We start from the raw sequence: 16710 nt of genomic DNA, 5'->3' as shown, positions 1-16710 counted from the left end.
CATCTGGAAAATGGGGATTAAGACTGTGAGCCCCACCGTGGGACAACCTGATCACCTTGTAACCTCCCCAGCACTTAGAACAGTGCTTTGCACATAGTAAGCGCTTAATAAATGCCATTATTATTATTATTACTAAGTGCTGAGATAGGTATAAAATAATCAGGTCCCACATGGAGTTCACAGACTAAATAGGAAGGACAACAGGTTTGAATCCCCATTTTACAGTTGCGGGAACAGAGGCACAAAGGAGTGACGTTGCCTGCCCAAGGTCACACAGCAGGCAAGGGTATGATCCAACTGAAACCATACTGGAAGCTGGGTCTACACTGCACAATATGAGCAGATGGACCATCTCTAAGTGTCAATAGTTTCCTGACCCATGAGGACACACCATTCTGATAATCAAACCTCACACCATCCTAAGGAGCTTCGTGCCTCGCCAATTTACCACAAAACTTGGGAGACAGAGTTTGCTTAACTTGTCCCGGTTTTATCAGCCAATCATTTTATTCTTTCCCAGTCCTACCTTTTAGCGTTTAAAGCTGTGCCAAATGCAGACTTATCAATCAATCGATTGTATTTATTGAGCATACCACTGTACAGCGCGTTTGGGAGACTCCAATACAACAGGATTGGTAGACGTTCCCTGCCCGCAAGGAGCTTTCAGTCTAGAGAGGGAGACAGGCATTAATATAAATAAATTATGGATGTGCATGTAAGTTCTGTGGGGCTGAGGGTGGGGTGAATAAAGGGGGCAAATCCATATCAAGTTAGCATTCTACAAAACTTAAAAACACTCTCCTCTACCCACTTCATAGAAAAAGTCATTTAAAAACGATGTCTTCAATTCTTACATGAAAATATAAGTTAACTCTAATCGGAAGCTAGACTTGAAATAATAGCTCATAGCACTTTTGCTTCCACATTTACATGAAAATATAAGCTTTTGGTCTAGTTTTCCTGCTTGAAACTGGTCTTGGCCAGGAGTTCAGAGTATATTGGGATCGGAAATGTTAAACATAATGAATAGACATGGAAAATATCTCTTAAGTAAGGTGGAAAAGCCCACACTTCATTGTTGAGAAACCCTCTTCATCTACATTGAGGGTTATTGATGTAAATATCACAGTTGTGAGCTGTCAGGCAGCAACTAACTTGATTATATCCAAATGATGGGGAGGGTCTGGAATGGATCAGTGAAATCCCCAAATAATCCAAAACCAAAAGGATTTGGGCAAATTCATGATAAGCCAGTCAGAATAGGTTACCACAGGAAACAGGCAAGTTAGATGGGTCATCCCAAGCCATGAGGATGGCTGTCCAGGACAGCACCATCAAACGTTTCCTACGAGCATCCTTTTGCCACAGAGACAGAACCCTGGGCTGGATGGACCATAATCTGACATAGAAATAGCACTGAGCATGTTCTTGTCTTCTTAATGCTTTCACATCAGTACTCATTGGTAGAAATGGGTCTTCCCAGGCATCTAATCCGGGGAACCATTGATTCCACCAAAATTCAACCATTCCACCAAAAGATATGAGCAAGAAATAGAAATTCTTGGAAATGGAAATTGGGGTAGCATGGCCAGTGGATAAAACACAGGCCCGGGAGTCAGAAGATGTGGGCTCTGTACTCAACTCCGCCACTTGCCTGCAGTGTGTCCTTGGGCAAGTCACTTCTCTGTGCTTCAGCTTTCTCAACTGTAAAATGGGTTCTGTTCTCCCTTCTCCTTAGACTGTAAGCCCAATGTGAGACAGGAACTGTGTCTGACCTGTTAACTTGTACCTAGCCTAGCACTTAGTACAATGCTTAATACATAGTAAGCTTTTAACAAATACATTTTTTTTTTATTCAAACCCAACAGCTTTATCAGGGAAGGGAGGAAAACCACTGGTGAAAACAAGGTTTTGGATTATTTGGGGATTTCACTGATCCATTCCAGACCCTCCCCATCATTTGGATAGAATCAAGTTAGTTGCTGCCTGACAGCTCACAACTGTGATATTTACATCAATAACCCTCAATGTAGATGAAGAGGGTTTCTCAACAATGAAGTGTGGGCTTTTCCACCTTACTCTTAAGAGATATTTTCCATGTCTATTCATTACGTTTAACATTTCCGATCCCAATATACTCTGAACTCCTGGCCAAGACCAGTTTCAAGCAGGAAAACTAGACCGAAATCTCGCTATGGGCAGGGAACATGTCTACTGACTCGGTTGAATTGCTCTCTCCCAGGCACTTAGTACAGCGCTCTGTACATAATAAGCACTCAATAAACATGATTGATTGAAAACAGATTTCTAATAATAATAATTATGATATTTGTTAAGCACTTACTATGTGTGAGGCACTGTTCTAAGCGCTAGGGTGGATGCAAGTAAATTGGGTTGAACACAGTCCCACATGGGGCTCACGGTCTCAATTCCCATTTTACAGATGAGGTAACTGAGACCCAGAGAAGTGAAGTGACTTGCCCAAGGTGACACAGCAGACAAGTGACAGAGCCGGGATTAAAACCCATGACCTTCTGATTCCCAGGCCCGTGCTCTATCCACTATGCCATGCTGCTTCTCCAAGCAATGCCCTCCCCTCCCCGCCCCCTTCTCAAAATCAGCAAGTGCTGGCACTTACATCTGTATCAGACGCATCTCCGGTCACACTCTCTTGAGCACTCTGGGGTGGCTGGAAACTCTTTGGGGGCTTGTATTCAATCTCAGAGTCATATTCGTTGGAATCTCTGAAAGTAGACAGGCCACTGTCAAAGCAGCTTTCAGGCAGACTATCCACCTCACAGTTAATCCGTTGCATGGGATCACACAGAGCCAAAGAATCACAATCCTCATCCACATAAGATGACCGCGATGACCTGAAGAGAAAAGGGGTTCAGGGGGAAGACACAAAACACTTTAGTTGAGGGTTCTAAGCATCACCCAAATTCCAGGATAATGACTGCTTTGCCCAGCCTGTGAACTAGTCTGCCACCTGCTGTGTGACCTTGGGCAAGTCACTTAATTTCTCTGGGCCTCAATTCCCTCATCTGTAAAATGGGGATTAAGATTGTGAGCTCTATGTGGGACAGGGACAGTGTCCAACCCGATTATCTTGTATCTACCCCAGCACTTAGACTAGTGCCTGGCACATAGTAAGCACTTAACAAATACCATCATTATTATTATAATTATTATTAGTCTGGCCTAGTGGAAAGAGCAGGGACCTGGGAGTCAGAGGATCTGGGTTCTATTCTAATCCCAGCTCCACCACTTATCTGCTGTGTGACCTTCGGCAAGTCACTTCACTAGGCCTCAGTTTTCTCAACTGTAAAATGGGGATTAAATCCTACTCCCTTCCACTTAGACTCTGAGCCCTTGTGGGCCAGGGACACAGTCCAACCTGACTGCCTTGGATCTACCCCAGAACTTAGCACAGTGCTTGTTCATAGTAAGGGCTAAATAAATACCATAATCATCATCATCAGATTTCAACATTGTGTACCAGAGCAAGCTATTGCCCCATAGACACCCAAATGAATAAAAAGTCAAGTTTTTAAAAAGCCATGTTCATATAAACAATGGCTTCTCAACTAAATCTTCAATCTACCCATGAAAATAAGTACCAGCCCATGTGCACAAGACACAAGTGAAATTAAGGTTGGCCCTAATGAGAATCATAATCTGCCTCTCCTTTCTTTCCCTTTCTGTTTGGTTTGTCCTAGAATCTGTGCCTGGTAGAGGAATGGGGAAGTGACTCCAGAGGCAAATTTAGAAGGTGGGGTAAGGCCAATGCTAATTATGAGGCCAATAATTGTAAATAAAATCACCACCAAAAAGAATGTGATTCGCAGTTCTGATTTAATCACTAAACACTGTTTCCCAATAATTACTATTCAAACAGGATACAGTAAAGTGAAACCAAGGGGTTAGCATCCCAGGTTTTCAGCTCATCACTGATTTGCCTCCAAAGAGACGCTCTCCACATTCAAGGGGCCCAAGACCCCCACCAAAGAGAAGGGACGCCGGCCAACCACCCCAAACCCCCTCCACCAACCGGGATCCTAAACTCGTTGGGGGCAGGGAGCGTGTCTGCCAACTCTGTTATATTGAATTCTCCCAAGCACTTAGTCCAGTGCTCTGCACACAGTAAGGGCTCAATAAATACCATTGATGGAGATGATCCCGAGACCGTGCCAAAGAGGCAGGACACTGACCTGAACCTGGGAATGCACTGAGGAGAAAGGACAAACAAGACCGCACATCAACGAGTAAACATTAGAGCTCATCCATTCCCTGTGGGGACCCCCCAGGCTGGGAGCTGATGGGCCCCCACTCACTAGAGAAGCCTGGGTTGGTCGCTGAGTGCTCCAGATCAGCCGCTGCAGCTCCAGACTTTCTTTCGGAAACCCACTGCACCCCTCCGCCCCCAGTGTCCTTTCAGTCCCCTCCCTCTGGTTGTCCCACCCCTGCCCTCCCCACCCCCAGCATGCCCCCCTCATCCCCATTCCCATAATCCAGACCCCCTCAGCTCACTCCCATCTAACCCCTCCCCACCCTGCATACATCCCACCATTTTCAATTTTCAACACTTCAACAAACCATTCAAACACACATCAAGCCTACTATTAAGTTGGGCGGTACATATTCTCGATGTACCCTTTCTATTGCCAAGAATTTCTTCCAAACACTTCCAGTTGCTTGCCTCCAAATAAATAAGAGTTATCAGGGAATCATCATCACCAGTATTTGTGCCTGTGATAATCATCACAGTATCTCAAAAACAACCGTTATCACATTGTTAAGAACTCTGTGCTTTACAGTTTCTTCAGAAAGTAGGTAAAGTAAATGTCCATTATACTGCTGCATTTGAGCTAACAATGTTTATTTGCCACTCTGCCATTTGATCTCAAGCTCCTCCATGACAGGGACTTATCCTATAGAGCTCTTGTAATTCTCGAATCTACTGGAGGGTGTTACTCAAAATAAGTGTCGAATAAATGCAGAAGATGACAATGATTCAGACCCGCAATACACTTGGAGAGACAGAATGTGACTAGATGGCATGCCACTCCTTTTCGGGAGCATCTGAAACCTCCCTGCTACTGTTAATATTTTAGTACTATTTACTGAACAACTACCTGGTGCAGTGCACTATACTAGGGGCTTGGGAAGTACAGAATAAGGAAGTGACACATTCCCTGCCCACGAGGAGCTTCCACTCTAATGTGGGGAGATAAACCTAAAAATATTTACGGTGAAAGTAGTCAAAATAAATGAATGTATGAACATAAATATGTGGGGGCTGAGGAAGACCTGATTAGTACCTTCCCCAGCGCTTACAACAATGCTTGACACACAGTAAGTGCTTAAGAAATGCCACAATTACTATGGGCATAAATAAATTCCTAAGTGCTAAAGTTGGCTGATGAGATTAAAAGACATTTTGGCCTAGGGCCACCTTGCTTTCATCTCGATTTCACCATCACCACTGAGGCACTGATTCTTTATATGTATTCTCTCCCGCCATGGTAATTTGAGCATGAGGGGTTCCCACAATGAAAAATACCCGGGATTCTAGTTCAGGTAGTTAGCACCAAACAGCAGTGAGATTAAAGACAAATAAAACTGTAATCACAGTGTTACTGGGTCGATAGCCCTCCAGACTAAATCATTACACTTGCACAGAGCTGAAGGAGCTGCTCAATTACTTGGGCAAATTAATGGGGCATCTGCCAGTGCCGGGAAATCACATAAACCTTTCCACTTCTTTATTTCTCCCATTGAAATGACACACCTTCCATCCCTTCTCCTTTCCTCGCGCTTCAAACATCAGTCTGAACATATTCCGATCCCTTCATTTCCTACCTCCTGATGACCCACAAATAAAAATACATTTAAGTGGTAATCATCAACATCCCGCCTGGAACACTGCTGAAGAAAAACCCACCTCAATCGCTCAATCGTATTTCTTGAGCGGCTACTGGGTGCAGAGAACTATACTAGACACCTGGGACAGTAGACTAGACGTACTGCACGTGACACCTGCCCTCAAAGAATTTACAACCTAGTGGGGGAAAGAGCCACTAAAGAATGGTACCCATAGGACCAGCAAAAGCCAAGACAGATGGGGATATTTTTAGCTCTCCGCAAGCTGGCTCCCTCAATTAGGTTGGCTGGTAATCCCACAGCAAAACCCAAATTCCATGTACTCCACTGCCAGAGAGAAAACCTGCTTTGGGAAAGCGGAGGGAAGCCTGCTCATGGCACCTAAGCAGGAGAACTCGGCAAAGGGAGTGACATGAATCCAGCGGTCCTGAAGCCATAGCCAAGACAGATGGGATAATCCTCAGCCCTGCCAAAATCCCTTGCAGAGTTGAATCTGGAAACCGTGAGCATGCCGAGCGTTACACCTATAGTAGTGCCGTGCACACAGTAGGTGCTAGATAAATAGTAGGGGTTGGTGTTATCATGTTGCTCCCTCGTGTTCTGCAAATGAGAGCCTCATGAATGCTTCAAAGAACAAAAAGAACTCACAAAATTTTCTGCTTCACAGGAGAAAAGCCCTATTACAAACTGATCCACCTTATTAAATTCTCCTACTCTCTAGAACTTTGGGAGGTAGAGGTAGAAGAGAACACATTCCTTAACTCCATTATTATTCCAGCTTTCTATTTCTTAGGTGAAGTATTTTGCTTCTCAAATACAAGTGGTCTACAATTCAAAAACCACTACATCAGAAGCTCCTTGAGGGCAGAGATCATGTCTACCTACTTTAATGCACTCTAAGGGCTTAGTACAGTGCTCTGCACACGGTAGTTTGGAAGCTTCTGGAGGGCAGACACCATGGCTACCTCCTCTACTGTACTCTCCCAAGTGCTTAGTGCAGTGCCCTGCAATACACTAAGCGCTTTGCACACAGTAAGTGCTCATTCATTCATTCAATTGGATTTATTGAGCGCTTACTGTGTGCAGAGCACTGTGCTCAATAAATATGAAGGACTGAAACATAAAGAAAGACCATGGGAACCTACCTGTCATACCGTAGAGTTTGAGGGGAATGGCCACCGTGCAATTTGGGACTGTTTCTCGCGATCGTGCTCCCTGGAGATACATTGCTCGCACGCTGGAATACAAACATACAAGCCTGTGATTCCCTGTCACAGTCGGTCTACTGTTGATTGAAAAAGCACAATTCAGTGAGATTCCACAACTTCAAAGGAAACTCTGAGTACTCTAAACCATGGCCCAGTGGATACAGCACAGGCCTGGGAGTCAGAAAGATCTGGGTTCTAAAGTGGACTCTGACACCTCTCCTCTTTGTGATCTTGGGCAAGTCACTTCACTTCTCTGTGCCTCAGTTACCACATCATCATCATCAATCGTATTTATTGAGCGCTTACTGTGTGCAGAGCACTGTACTAAGCGCTTGGGAAGTACAAGTTGGCAACATATAGAGACAGCCCCTACCCAACAGTGGGCTCACAGTCTAAAAGGGGGAGACAGAGAACAAAACCAAACATACTAACAAAATAAAATGAATAGATATTTACAAGTAAAATAAATAAATAAATAGAGTAACAAATATGTACAAACATATATACAGGTGCTGTGGGGAAGGGAAGGAGGTAAGATGGGGGGGATGGAGAGGGGGACGAGGGGGAGAGGAAGGAAGGGGCTCAGTCTGGGAAGGCCTCCTGGAGTAAGTGAGCTCTCAGTAGGGCCTTGAAGGGAGGAAGAGAGCTAGCTTGGCAGATGGACAGAGGGAGGGCATTCCAGGCATTACCACATCTGTAAAATGGGGATGAAGACTGTGAGTCCCATGTGGGACAGGGACTGTGTCCAACCCAATTTGCTTGTATCCACCCCAGCACTTAGAACAGTACCCAGCACATAGTAATATTAATAATCATAATAATTATGGTATTTGTTAAGGGCTTACTATGTGCCAAGCCCTTTACTAAGTGCTGGGGTGGATACAAGCAAATTGGGTTGGACACAGTCCCTGTCCCACATTGGACTCACAGTCTTCATCCCCATTTTACTGATGAGGTAACTGAGGCACAGAGAAGTTAAGTGACTTGCCCAAGGCCGCACAGTATAGTGGCAGAGCCGGGATTAGAACCCAAGACCCTCTGACTCCCAGGCCTGTGCTCTATTCACTATGCCATGCTGCTTCTTAACAAATGCCACAATTACTGTTATCATCATTATTATTATTAGAGAAGCAGCGTGGCTCAATGGAAAGAGCATGGGCTTGGGAGTCAGAGGTCATTTCAAATCCCAGCTCTGCCAATTGTCAGCTGTGTGACTTTGGGCAAGTCACTTAACTTCTCTGGGTCTCAGTTCCCTCATCTGTGAAATGGGGATGAAGACTGTGAGCCCCCCGTGGGACAACCTGATTACCTTGTAACCTCCCCAGTGCTTAGAACAGTGCTTTGCACATAGTAAGTGCTTAATATATCATTATCATTATTATGATTATTATTATTATTAAGGACCTGTTAACATCCAGGTGTGTTTGGAAATCTTCTGCTCAAAAAAAAAAATTTTAGGAGCTCTCTTCCTCTTGACCCACGCACTTACACTTCTAGTCAGATAAACCCCACAGACCAACAGCAGACTGTATATGAATAGGAAATGAAGCTATATTGCATACCAGGCTTCTGTTGTGCTTGCTGAAACTGTTTTCCAGGGCAGTTCTTAGACCATCATTGCTGTCATGAAGTTTTCTGTTAGCTGTTCTAGAGTTCAAAGATGGGGAGGAGGAGAAAAGAATTACAGGTTTTGGTTGATTTTTCAAAACTAGGAAAAATTTGAATTGCTTATTATGGCCACTGCAGCTATCACAACAAGAAAGTGCCCCTGTAAACTGGTATTTCATCTTCACAAGTTCTCCCTGGTGTTCGGATGAACCCTGGTCATGAGGCCTGGCTAGCTTGACGGTGTGGATGGGGGAGTGGACAGAATGGAAGCAATCTGAGGCCCACATTAAGGTCAGACAAAGACATGGAGGCATCCATCCACTGAACTGAAAAGAGTAGCCCAGGAGGGGAGAGATGAGGTGTGGGGAAATGGGGATTATCTTGAAACAATTCCCCAGACACCTCTGAATTCAGCATGGCCTAGTCCAAGTCAGGGGACCTGGCTCTGTCACTTGCCTGCTGGGTGACACTGGGCAAGTCACTTCACTTCTCTGTGCCTCAGTTTCTTCAACTGTAAAATAGGGATTCCAAACCTGTTCTTCTTCCTACTTTAGACTGTGAGCCCCACGTGAGACAGGGACTGGGTCCAACCTGATTAACTTGTATCTACCCCAGCACTTAGAATAGTGCCTAGCACATAATAAGCACTTAACAAATATCATAATTATTATTAGTACTAGGTACTGCAGGGAATCCCTCACCTTCTACCACGCTACAACAAAGAAATGGCTAAAGTATCAGGTGTCCATGAAATAATTTTGAAGGAATCATACTCAATTTCCATATTAAAATTCAGGTCTTTCTCAAAGACAAGTGATGGATCCGGGCAAAGAGAACAACAGATGAAGAGCCAGCCCCAACCCGTAGGAAACATATTAAAGTTCAGCTAGCTGCACACACCATATTTTGTCAGTAAGAACAATGAAAACTAAAAACAAGGAAAAATGTGCTTAGGAACTTACTGTAGTATTTCAATTTGCCTTTCCAGACTATCTCTGTCTTCGGTGTATTCCCGTATTATTTCCAGATCCCTGTAAAATTATCCAGTATATCATTTACACGGCAATTTTAGAGCATTTGTTTCAGTTCCAGATCTTTTTGTTCCAGTTCCAGATCCTTTTGTTCCCTCAGTTTTCCATGGGGTGTCCAGGAGGTCAGTCTCCTCTCGCTGTTCTCTAAATGGCTCATTACCATTCATTCATTCATTCGTATTTATTGAGAGCTTACTGTGTGAAGAGCACAGTACTAAGTGCTTGGGAGAGTACAATACAATAATAAACAGCTACATTCCCTGCTCTTACCACTCAGACCAAAATACTGGGCTGGATGGATTGACAGATAATTGCTCTCCCTAACTTCAAAACTTACTGAAGGCACATCTCCTCCAAGAAGCCTTCCCTTAACAAGCCCTCCTCTCCTCTTCTCCCACTCCCTTCTGCGCTGCTCTTACTTGCTCCTTCATTCATCCTCCCTGTCCCCACAGCACATATGTGTATGTCTGTAATTTATTTATCTATTCATTTATATTAATGCCTGTCTCCCCCTCTAGACTGTGAGGTCATTGTGGGCAGGAATGTGTCTGTTGAGTTGTTATACTATACGCTCCCAAGCACTTAGTACACTGCTTTGCACACAGTAAGCGCTCAATAAATAAAATTGAATAATGAATTGCTTAAATTAGTCTGTATATTCAGTACTATTTGAGGGCCCAATGTGTGCAGAGCACTACATTACGCATCAGTGAAGAGTGTGACAAAGGACGGATGAAACTCCCTGGCTCTTGCTATGAGAACCGGGGCCAGGATGCAAATTTGGAAAAGTCCATTAGGCTAGATGTTCATTCATTCATTCAATCGTATTTATTGAGTGCTTACTGTGTGCAGAGCACTGTATGTTGTTAACCCTCTTTCCCTTTACAAATAACCTTAACTGAAGTTCATATTCATATAGCACCTTTATCTGAGGAGTTCAAAGGGCTGCAGATGTGTATTAGATGGGATCCAGTGATTGATAACTCCACCGTGCAGCACAGGAAACTGAGGCAGGGCACCATTATGTGGTTTACCAAAGTCAGAGGCAGTGCAGACATTACCCTAAAAAGTAGGTCAATGTAAAATATTATGGTGCTCCCATATTATGGAGCATCTATGTACATCTCTATTTACACTTTTATTTCCTCCTATCTCTCATTTATTTCAGTGTCTGTCTTCCTCGCTAGACTGCTAGCTCCTTGAGTGCAGGGACTGTGTCTACCATTTCTATTTATACTTCCCAAGTGCTCAGTACAGTGTTCTGCTCATAGAAGGCATTCAATACTATTGATTGATTCCTGGTGTCCTCATCTCCCACATAAATCTGGGTTGAAGTCTGATTCTCTATAGCAACCTGATCCTCTACCGCCTTGTAATTTTGGCAGTTTTATTGTTTTGTCCCGGTTCCTGATCCTGAGCCCGAAGTGGCTGCAGCACAACCTTTCTCCAAGGTTGAAAAAAGAGATGAGTACTGTTTGATGGCAATGACGACGTGCCCTCTTGTGCATGCCATTTTGCAACAACCATCCAACCTCTGTGTGTGTGTGTGTGTGTGTGTGTGTGTGTGTGTACAGATGTACACATACATGTTTAAGTGCCATTATATATGACAGATTTAGCTGTCCTTCATTCTTCACAGATGATGCCATTGATAGGAGAACCTCTCCATGCCTGTGGCTATGGTTATCACGACCAGCGTGCAATCAAAAATCCCTTCCACATGGCATGCTTAAACATAATAAAAATAGTCCCTGCTGCACTGCTGCCACTGCCACCTGCAGGGCCCACTTCTGTTTTCCAAGCTGTTTCTGGGACTCTCAGCCTCTGCATTTCTAATTTCCTCACGTGGGGCTGCTCTGTCTGCTGCTCCACCTGAGTTGTTGAAATTGTGCTTTACTGGGCCTCTGAAATATCTGTTCCGCTTTCTCGGCTTGAGGCTGCTCGCTATACAGAAGCTCCTGGGGTAGGATCCAAGCATCATTCAATCATTCATTCTTTCATTCATTCAATCATATTTACTAAGTGCTTACTGTGTGCAGAGCACTAAGCGCTTGGGAAAGGACAATACAACAATAAACAGTGACATTCCCTGCCAACAACGAGCTTACAGTTCAGAGGTGGAGAGACAGACATCAACACAAATAAATAAAATGACAGATATGTACATTAGTGGTGTGGGACTAGGAACGGGGAAGAGCAAAGGGAGCAAGTCAGGGTAACGCAGAAGGGAGTGGGAGATGAGGAACTGTGGGGCTTAGTCTGGGAAGGCCTCTTGGAGGAGATGTGCCTTCAATAAGGCTTTGAAGGGGGGGAGAGGAATTGTCTGTCAGATTTGAGGAGGGAGGACATTCCAAGCCAGAGGCAGGATGCGGGCTAGGGGTCAGTGGCGAGACTGGCGAGATCGAGGCACAGTGAGAAGGTTAGTGGCACTGGAGGGGCGCAATGTGAGGGGTGGGTTGTAGAATGAGAGAAACGAGGTGAGGCAGGAGGAGGCAACGTGATGGAGTGCTTTAAAGCCAATGGTGAGGAGATTTTGTTTGATATGGAAGTGGATGGGCAACCACTGGAGTTTTTTGAGGAGCAGGGTGATACATCCTGAACGTTTTTGTAGAAAAATGATCCGGGCAGCAGAGTGAAGTATGGACTGGAGTGGGGAGAGACAGGAGGCTGGAAGGTCAGCAAGGAGGCTGATGCAGTAATCCAGACAGCATAGGATGAATGATTATATTAACGTGGTAGCAGTTTGCATGGAGAGGAAAGGACGTATTTTAATGATACGGCAGGATTTAGTGACAGATTGAATATGTGAGTTGAATGAGAGAGAGGAGTCATGGATAACACCAAGGTTATGGGCATGTGAGACAGGAAAGATGGCGGTGCTGTTTACAGTGATGGGAAAGTCAGGGGGAGGGCAGGGCTTGGGTGGGAAGATAAGGAGCGCTGTTTTGGACATGTCAGGTTTTAGGTGACGGGAGGACATCCAAGTGGAGATGTCTTGAAGGCAGGAGGAGATGCGAGACTGGAGAGAAGGAGAGAGATCAGGGCTGGAGATATAGACTTGGGTGTCATCCACATAGAGGTGGTAGTTGAAGCCATGGGAGCGAATGAGCTCTTCAAGGGAGTGTGTGTAGATGGAGAATAGAAGAGGACCCAGAACTGAACCTAAAGGGACCCCCACAGTTTGGAGGGGGTCCCTAATTTATCCTTTATTCCCTCTTGTCCCGCCCAGTGAAGTTGTTACATTGAGCTATGCCTCAGTGCCAATGAGCCCGATGTGTTCCAGGACTCTTTGTGGGTCATCTTGTCCTGTCTTTTGACATTGCATGCGACTCACCAGGGGTCACCAATGAAACTGTTTGAGAAGTTAATCTAGTTCTCCCAGCTATGATAATGAAGAAAGGAACACATAGTTTTGGCCTAAATGGGAGGAACATCTTGAGTGACACCTTGAGCAAAAGGTCTTAAGGATGTATCCGGTTTCCAATGTCAAACCCCAAATGAAGTGTAAAATATAGTACTTCTTACCTTTCGGAACTCAGGCTCTGATCAGCATAATCACTTTTCAAGGCGTCTAGTTCACTCTGAAGAAAGGCTATATTTGTCTGTGCTTCTAAAAGATCCTTTTTCACTTTCTGGTTCTCCTACAGGAAATAAGTAAATATGTTTCTAGTTTCATAAATGCTTTACTCCCTATTCCTCCCTGCATTCCCCCACCCCTTAGACTGTAAAGAAACTCCTCCAAAAAGCAGAACTGCTACCTTTTAGACAAAACCAACTCAAAAAACAAAACCTGACAGTGAAAAGTATCCCAACTCAAACCCCCTGAAATTGCTTTCTCTCTGATATCTGAAACCCAAAGTCAAGTAGCTAAAGATGGACCATTAGATTCACTTGGATCAAAGACTCCAGGCAAATGAACTATGCCAGACCCCCTTAAATAAGAAGATTCCAGTTGCTACAGATACCTATCTTACACAACAGAATATCTGATTCTTGGTGTCGGGAGGCGCACACGCGCGTGGGGGGGGGGGGGGGGGGGGGGGGGCGGGGAGGGGAGAGAGAGAACAGCCAGGGAGAAGAGGATGTAATATATGCTCTAGAGAACAGATCATTTTTTAAAAGTATGATCAAATGATGAGTATTTTAGCAGCAACAGGATTGTCTGTGCCAGAGCACTGTAGTAGGTACTATTATTATTAAAAATAACTTCTAATATCATGATGAAGTTATTCTACCTTCAAAGATATTATCACCCTGGGTGTTAGGGAAAGGTAAAACATATCATCTTTGCTCACCGACATTTCAGAGTGTTTTCAATGACACAAAATAGATTTCCTTTTGAACTTTGATTTCTACAAGATAGGGGTTATAGTTCTGGTCTATTTATTAAAGAGCTTACAAGAAAATAAATTTCCTTAAATGAAGAGGCAATTCTTACCATGGATAAGTCATGAATTTTTTTTTTTAATGCAGCCATGTCTTCTTTCTGGCTTATGTTTTTGGATTGTTCTTCCAGCTGTAAAAGCAAAGGCAACATGTGCTTAACAAACCCATTCCTGATGGGGTCTATTTACTCAACAAGTAACTCTCACATAATAATGATAGCATTTATTAAGGGCTCATTACGTGCCAAACACTATCTGAAGGGATGGAGTAGATACAAGATAGTCTGTCCCTGTCCCACATGGAGCTCACAGGCTAAGTAGGAGAGAGTAGGATTTAATCCCTATTTTGTAGATGAGGTAATGACATGGAGAAGTTTATGGGAACATTCAGAGGATAGTGGAAGGTATGGATTGATAAATCCGATAGAAAATAAAACTATGAAGGTTAAAAATTGCAATTTCATACACTACATCTTAGTTTTTAAAGTGCCTTTGCGTGATCAGTCAAAACACCACAAAATGAATTTCATCCACATCATTTAATCAATGGCAACCTAAACCCAACTCCACTTGCCCTTCTTGCCAAATCCAACAGCTTCTACTCCATCCTAATCCTCCACGACTTCTCAGTTGCCTTTGACACTGCCGACCATCCCCTTCTCCGGGAAACATGATCCAACCTCGGCTTCGTTGACACTGTCCTCTCCTGTTTCTACTTCTATTTCTCTGGTCACTCATTCTCAGTATCTTTCACAGGCCTCTGCCTCTCACTCCCTAACTGTGGGTGTACTTCAAGATTCAGTTCTGGGTCCCTTTCTATTCTCCATATACACCCACTCACCCAGTCACTCCCATGACTTCAACTACCACCTCTATGCAGATGATTCCCAAATCTACATCTCCAGCCCTCATCTCTCTCTCTCTCTCTCTGCAGTTTCACATTTCCTCCTACCTTCAAGACATCTCTACTTGGATGTCCTGCCGTCACCTCAAACTCCTTATCTTCCCGCCCAAACCCTGTCCTCCCCCTAACTTTCCCATCACTACAAGACAGCACCAACATCCTTCCTGTCTCACAAGCTAATGATCTTGGCATTATCCTTGACTCTTTTCTCTCATTCAACCCACTAACTCAATCTACTAAATCCTGTTGGTTCAACCTTCACAACATCACTAAAATCAGCCCTTTCCTCTCCATCCAAACTGCTACCAAATTAAACCAAAGCACTCGTCCTATCCAGCCTTGATTACTGTAACAGCCTCCTCGCTGACCTCCCTGCCTCCTGTATCTTCCCACTCCAGTCTATATTTCATTCTGCTGCCTGGATCATTTTTCTACAAAAATGTTCAGTCCTCACTCCTCGATAACCTCCAGTGGTTGTCCATCCACCTCTGCAACAAACAGAAATGCCTCATTGGTTTTAAAGTCCTCAATCACCTTGTCCCCTCCTACCTCACCTGGCTCCTCTCCTAATACAACCCAGCCCACACACTTCGCTCCTCTAATGCCAACCTACTCGCTGTACCTCGATCTCGTATATCTCATGGCTGATCTTTCACCCACATCCTGCCTCTGGCCTGGAAGGTCCTCCCTCTTCATTCATTCAATCATATTTATTGAGCGCTGTGTGCAGAGCACTGTACTAAGTGTTTGGAAAGGACAAATCATATCCAACAGACAATTACTTTCAAAGCCTTATTGAAGGCAAACCTCCTCCAAGATGCCTGAACTGATTAAGTCCTCATTTCTTCTTTTTCCTTCTCCCATCTACATCACTCTGACTTGCTCCCTTTACTCACTACTCCCAATCCCAGCCCCACAGCACTTATGTACATATCCGTAATTTATTTATTTATACTAATGTCTGTCTCCCCCTCTAGACTGTAAGCTCGTTGTGGGCAGGGAATTTGTCCATCATATGGTTGTGGTGTACTCTCCCAAGGGCATATTAGGGTGCCCTGCACATACTAAGTGCTAAATAATTACAATTAATTAATTGATTGCCCGGTATGCCGTTATCTATTGATAAAGTACAGGGGTGGGGAAAAGGCTTGAGTATACAAGTTTTCTCCTGAATATATCTTTCTCATCTCTCACTTTTAACAGAACTCCATGAGGCTGATTCATCTTCATGTGTGCCACCTTCATGTTCTAAAAAGCCCCTGTCCCCTTAAAAATGCCCCAGTAAAAACTTCTCTGTGCCTCAGTTACCTCATCTGTAAAATGGGGATTAAGACTGTGAGCCCCATGCGGGACATCCTGATTACTTTGTGTCTACTCCAGTGCTTATAAAAGTGTTTGGCATATAGTAAACACTTAACAAATACCATCATCATTATTATTATTGATAATGAAGCCATGAACATAAGCACAGGCCAAAACGCCACTGTTCAAAAACCAAAAAAAAAGAAAAAAATCAAGTCAGGCCAAATAAGAATTGAGTAATGTGTGTAATATAGAATGTATTCTGCCTCTTCTCTCTTTGCATTCTGACCGTTTGAGCCTATGTGGCTGTGAGCAAATTTGGAGCGTACTGGCTGCGCAGAACTCTTTGTGTTCTCTTAGCCAAGTGAAGAGAAGGCAAGAGAGAAAGT

General features: G+C 44.0%; 1 protein-coding gene across 4 annotated transcripts in view; it reads right to left on the bottom strand.

The window, feature by feature from the left end:
• RASEF (RAS and EF-hand domain containing) overlaps positions 1–16710 on the bottom strand; it is an 82104-nt gene that overhangs the window by 26752 nt on the left and 38642 nt on the right. For 3 of the 4 annotated variants that reach the window (XM_038769906.1, XM_038769907.1, XM_038769908.1), the window contains 6 exons: positions 14169–14246; positions 13256–13371; positions 9662–9730; positions 8654–8738; positions 7029–7120; positions 2639–2873 (listed from right to left, as the gene is read on the bottom strand). In XM_038769906.1, the coding sequence (XP_038625834.1) occupies positions 2639–2873; positions 7029–7120; positions 8654–8738; positions 9662–9730; positions 13256–13371; positions 14169–14246 (675 nt within the window). The remainder of the gene's footprint in view (positions 1–2638; positions 2874–7028; positions 7121–8653; positions 8739–9661; positions 9731–13255; positions 13372–14168; positions 14247–16710) is intronic. The other variant, XM_038769909.1, reaches the window with a different exon arrangement.

The sequence above is a fragment of the Tachyglossus aculeatus genome, chromosome X4, assembly GCF_015852505.1.
Source record: "Tachyglossus aculeatus isolate mTacAcu1 chromosome X4, mTacAcu1.pri, whole genome shotgun sequence".
NCBI lineage: Eukaryota > Metazoa > Chordata > Mammalia > Monotremata > Tachyglossidae > Tachyglossus > Tachyglossus aculeatus.
Note: the sequence above shows the minus strand (reverse complement) of the source record. Positions and strands in the feature narration are given on the sequence as shown.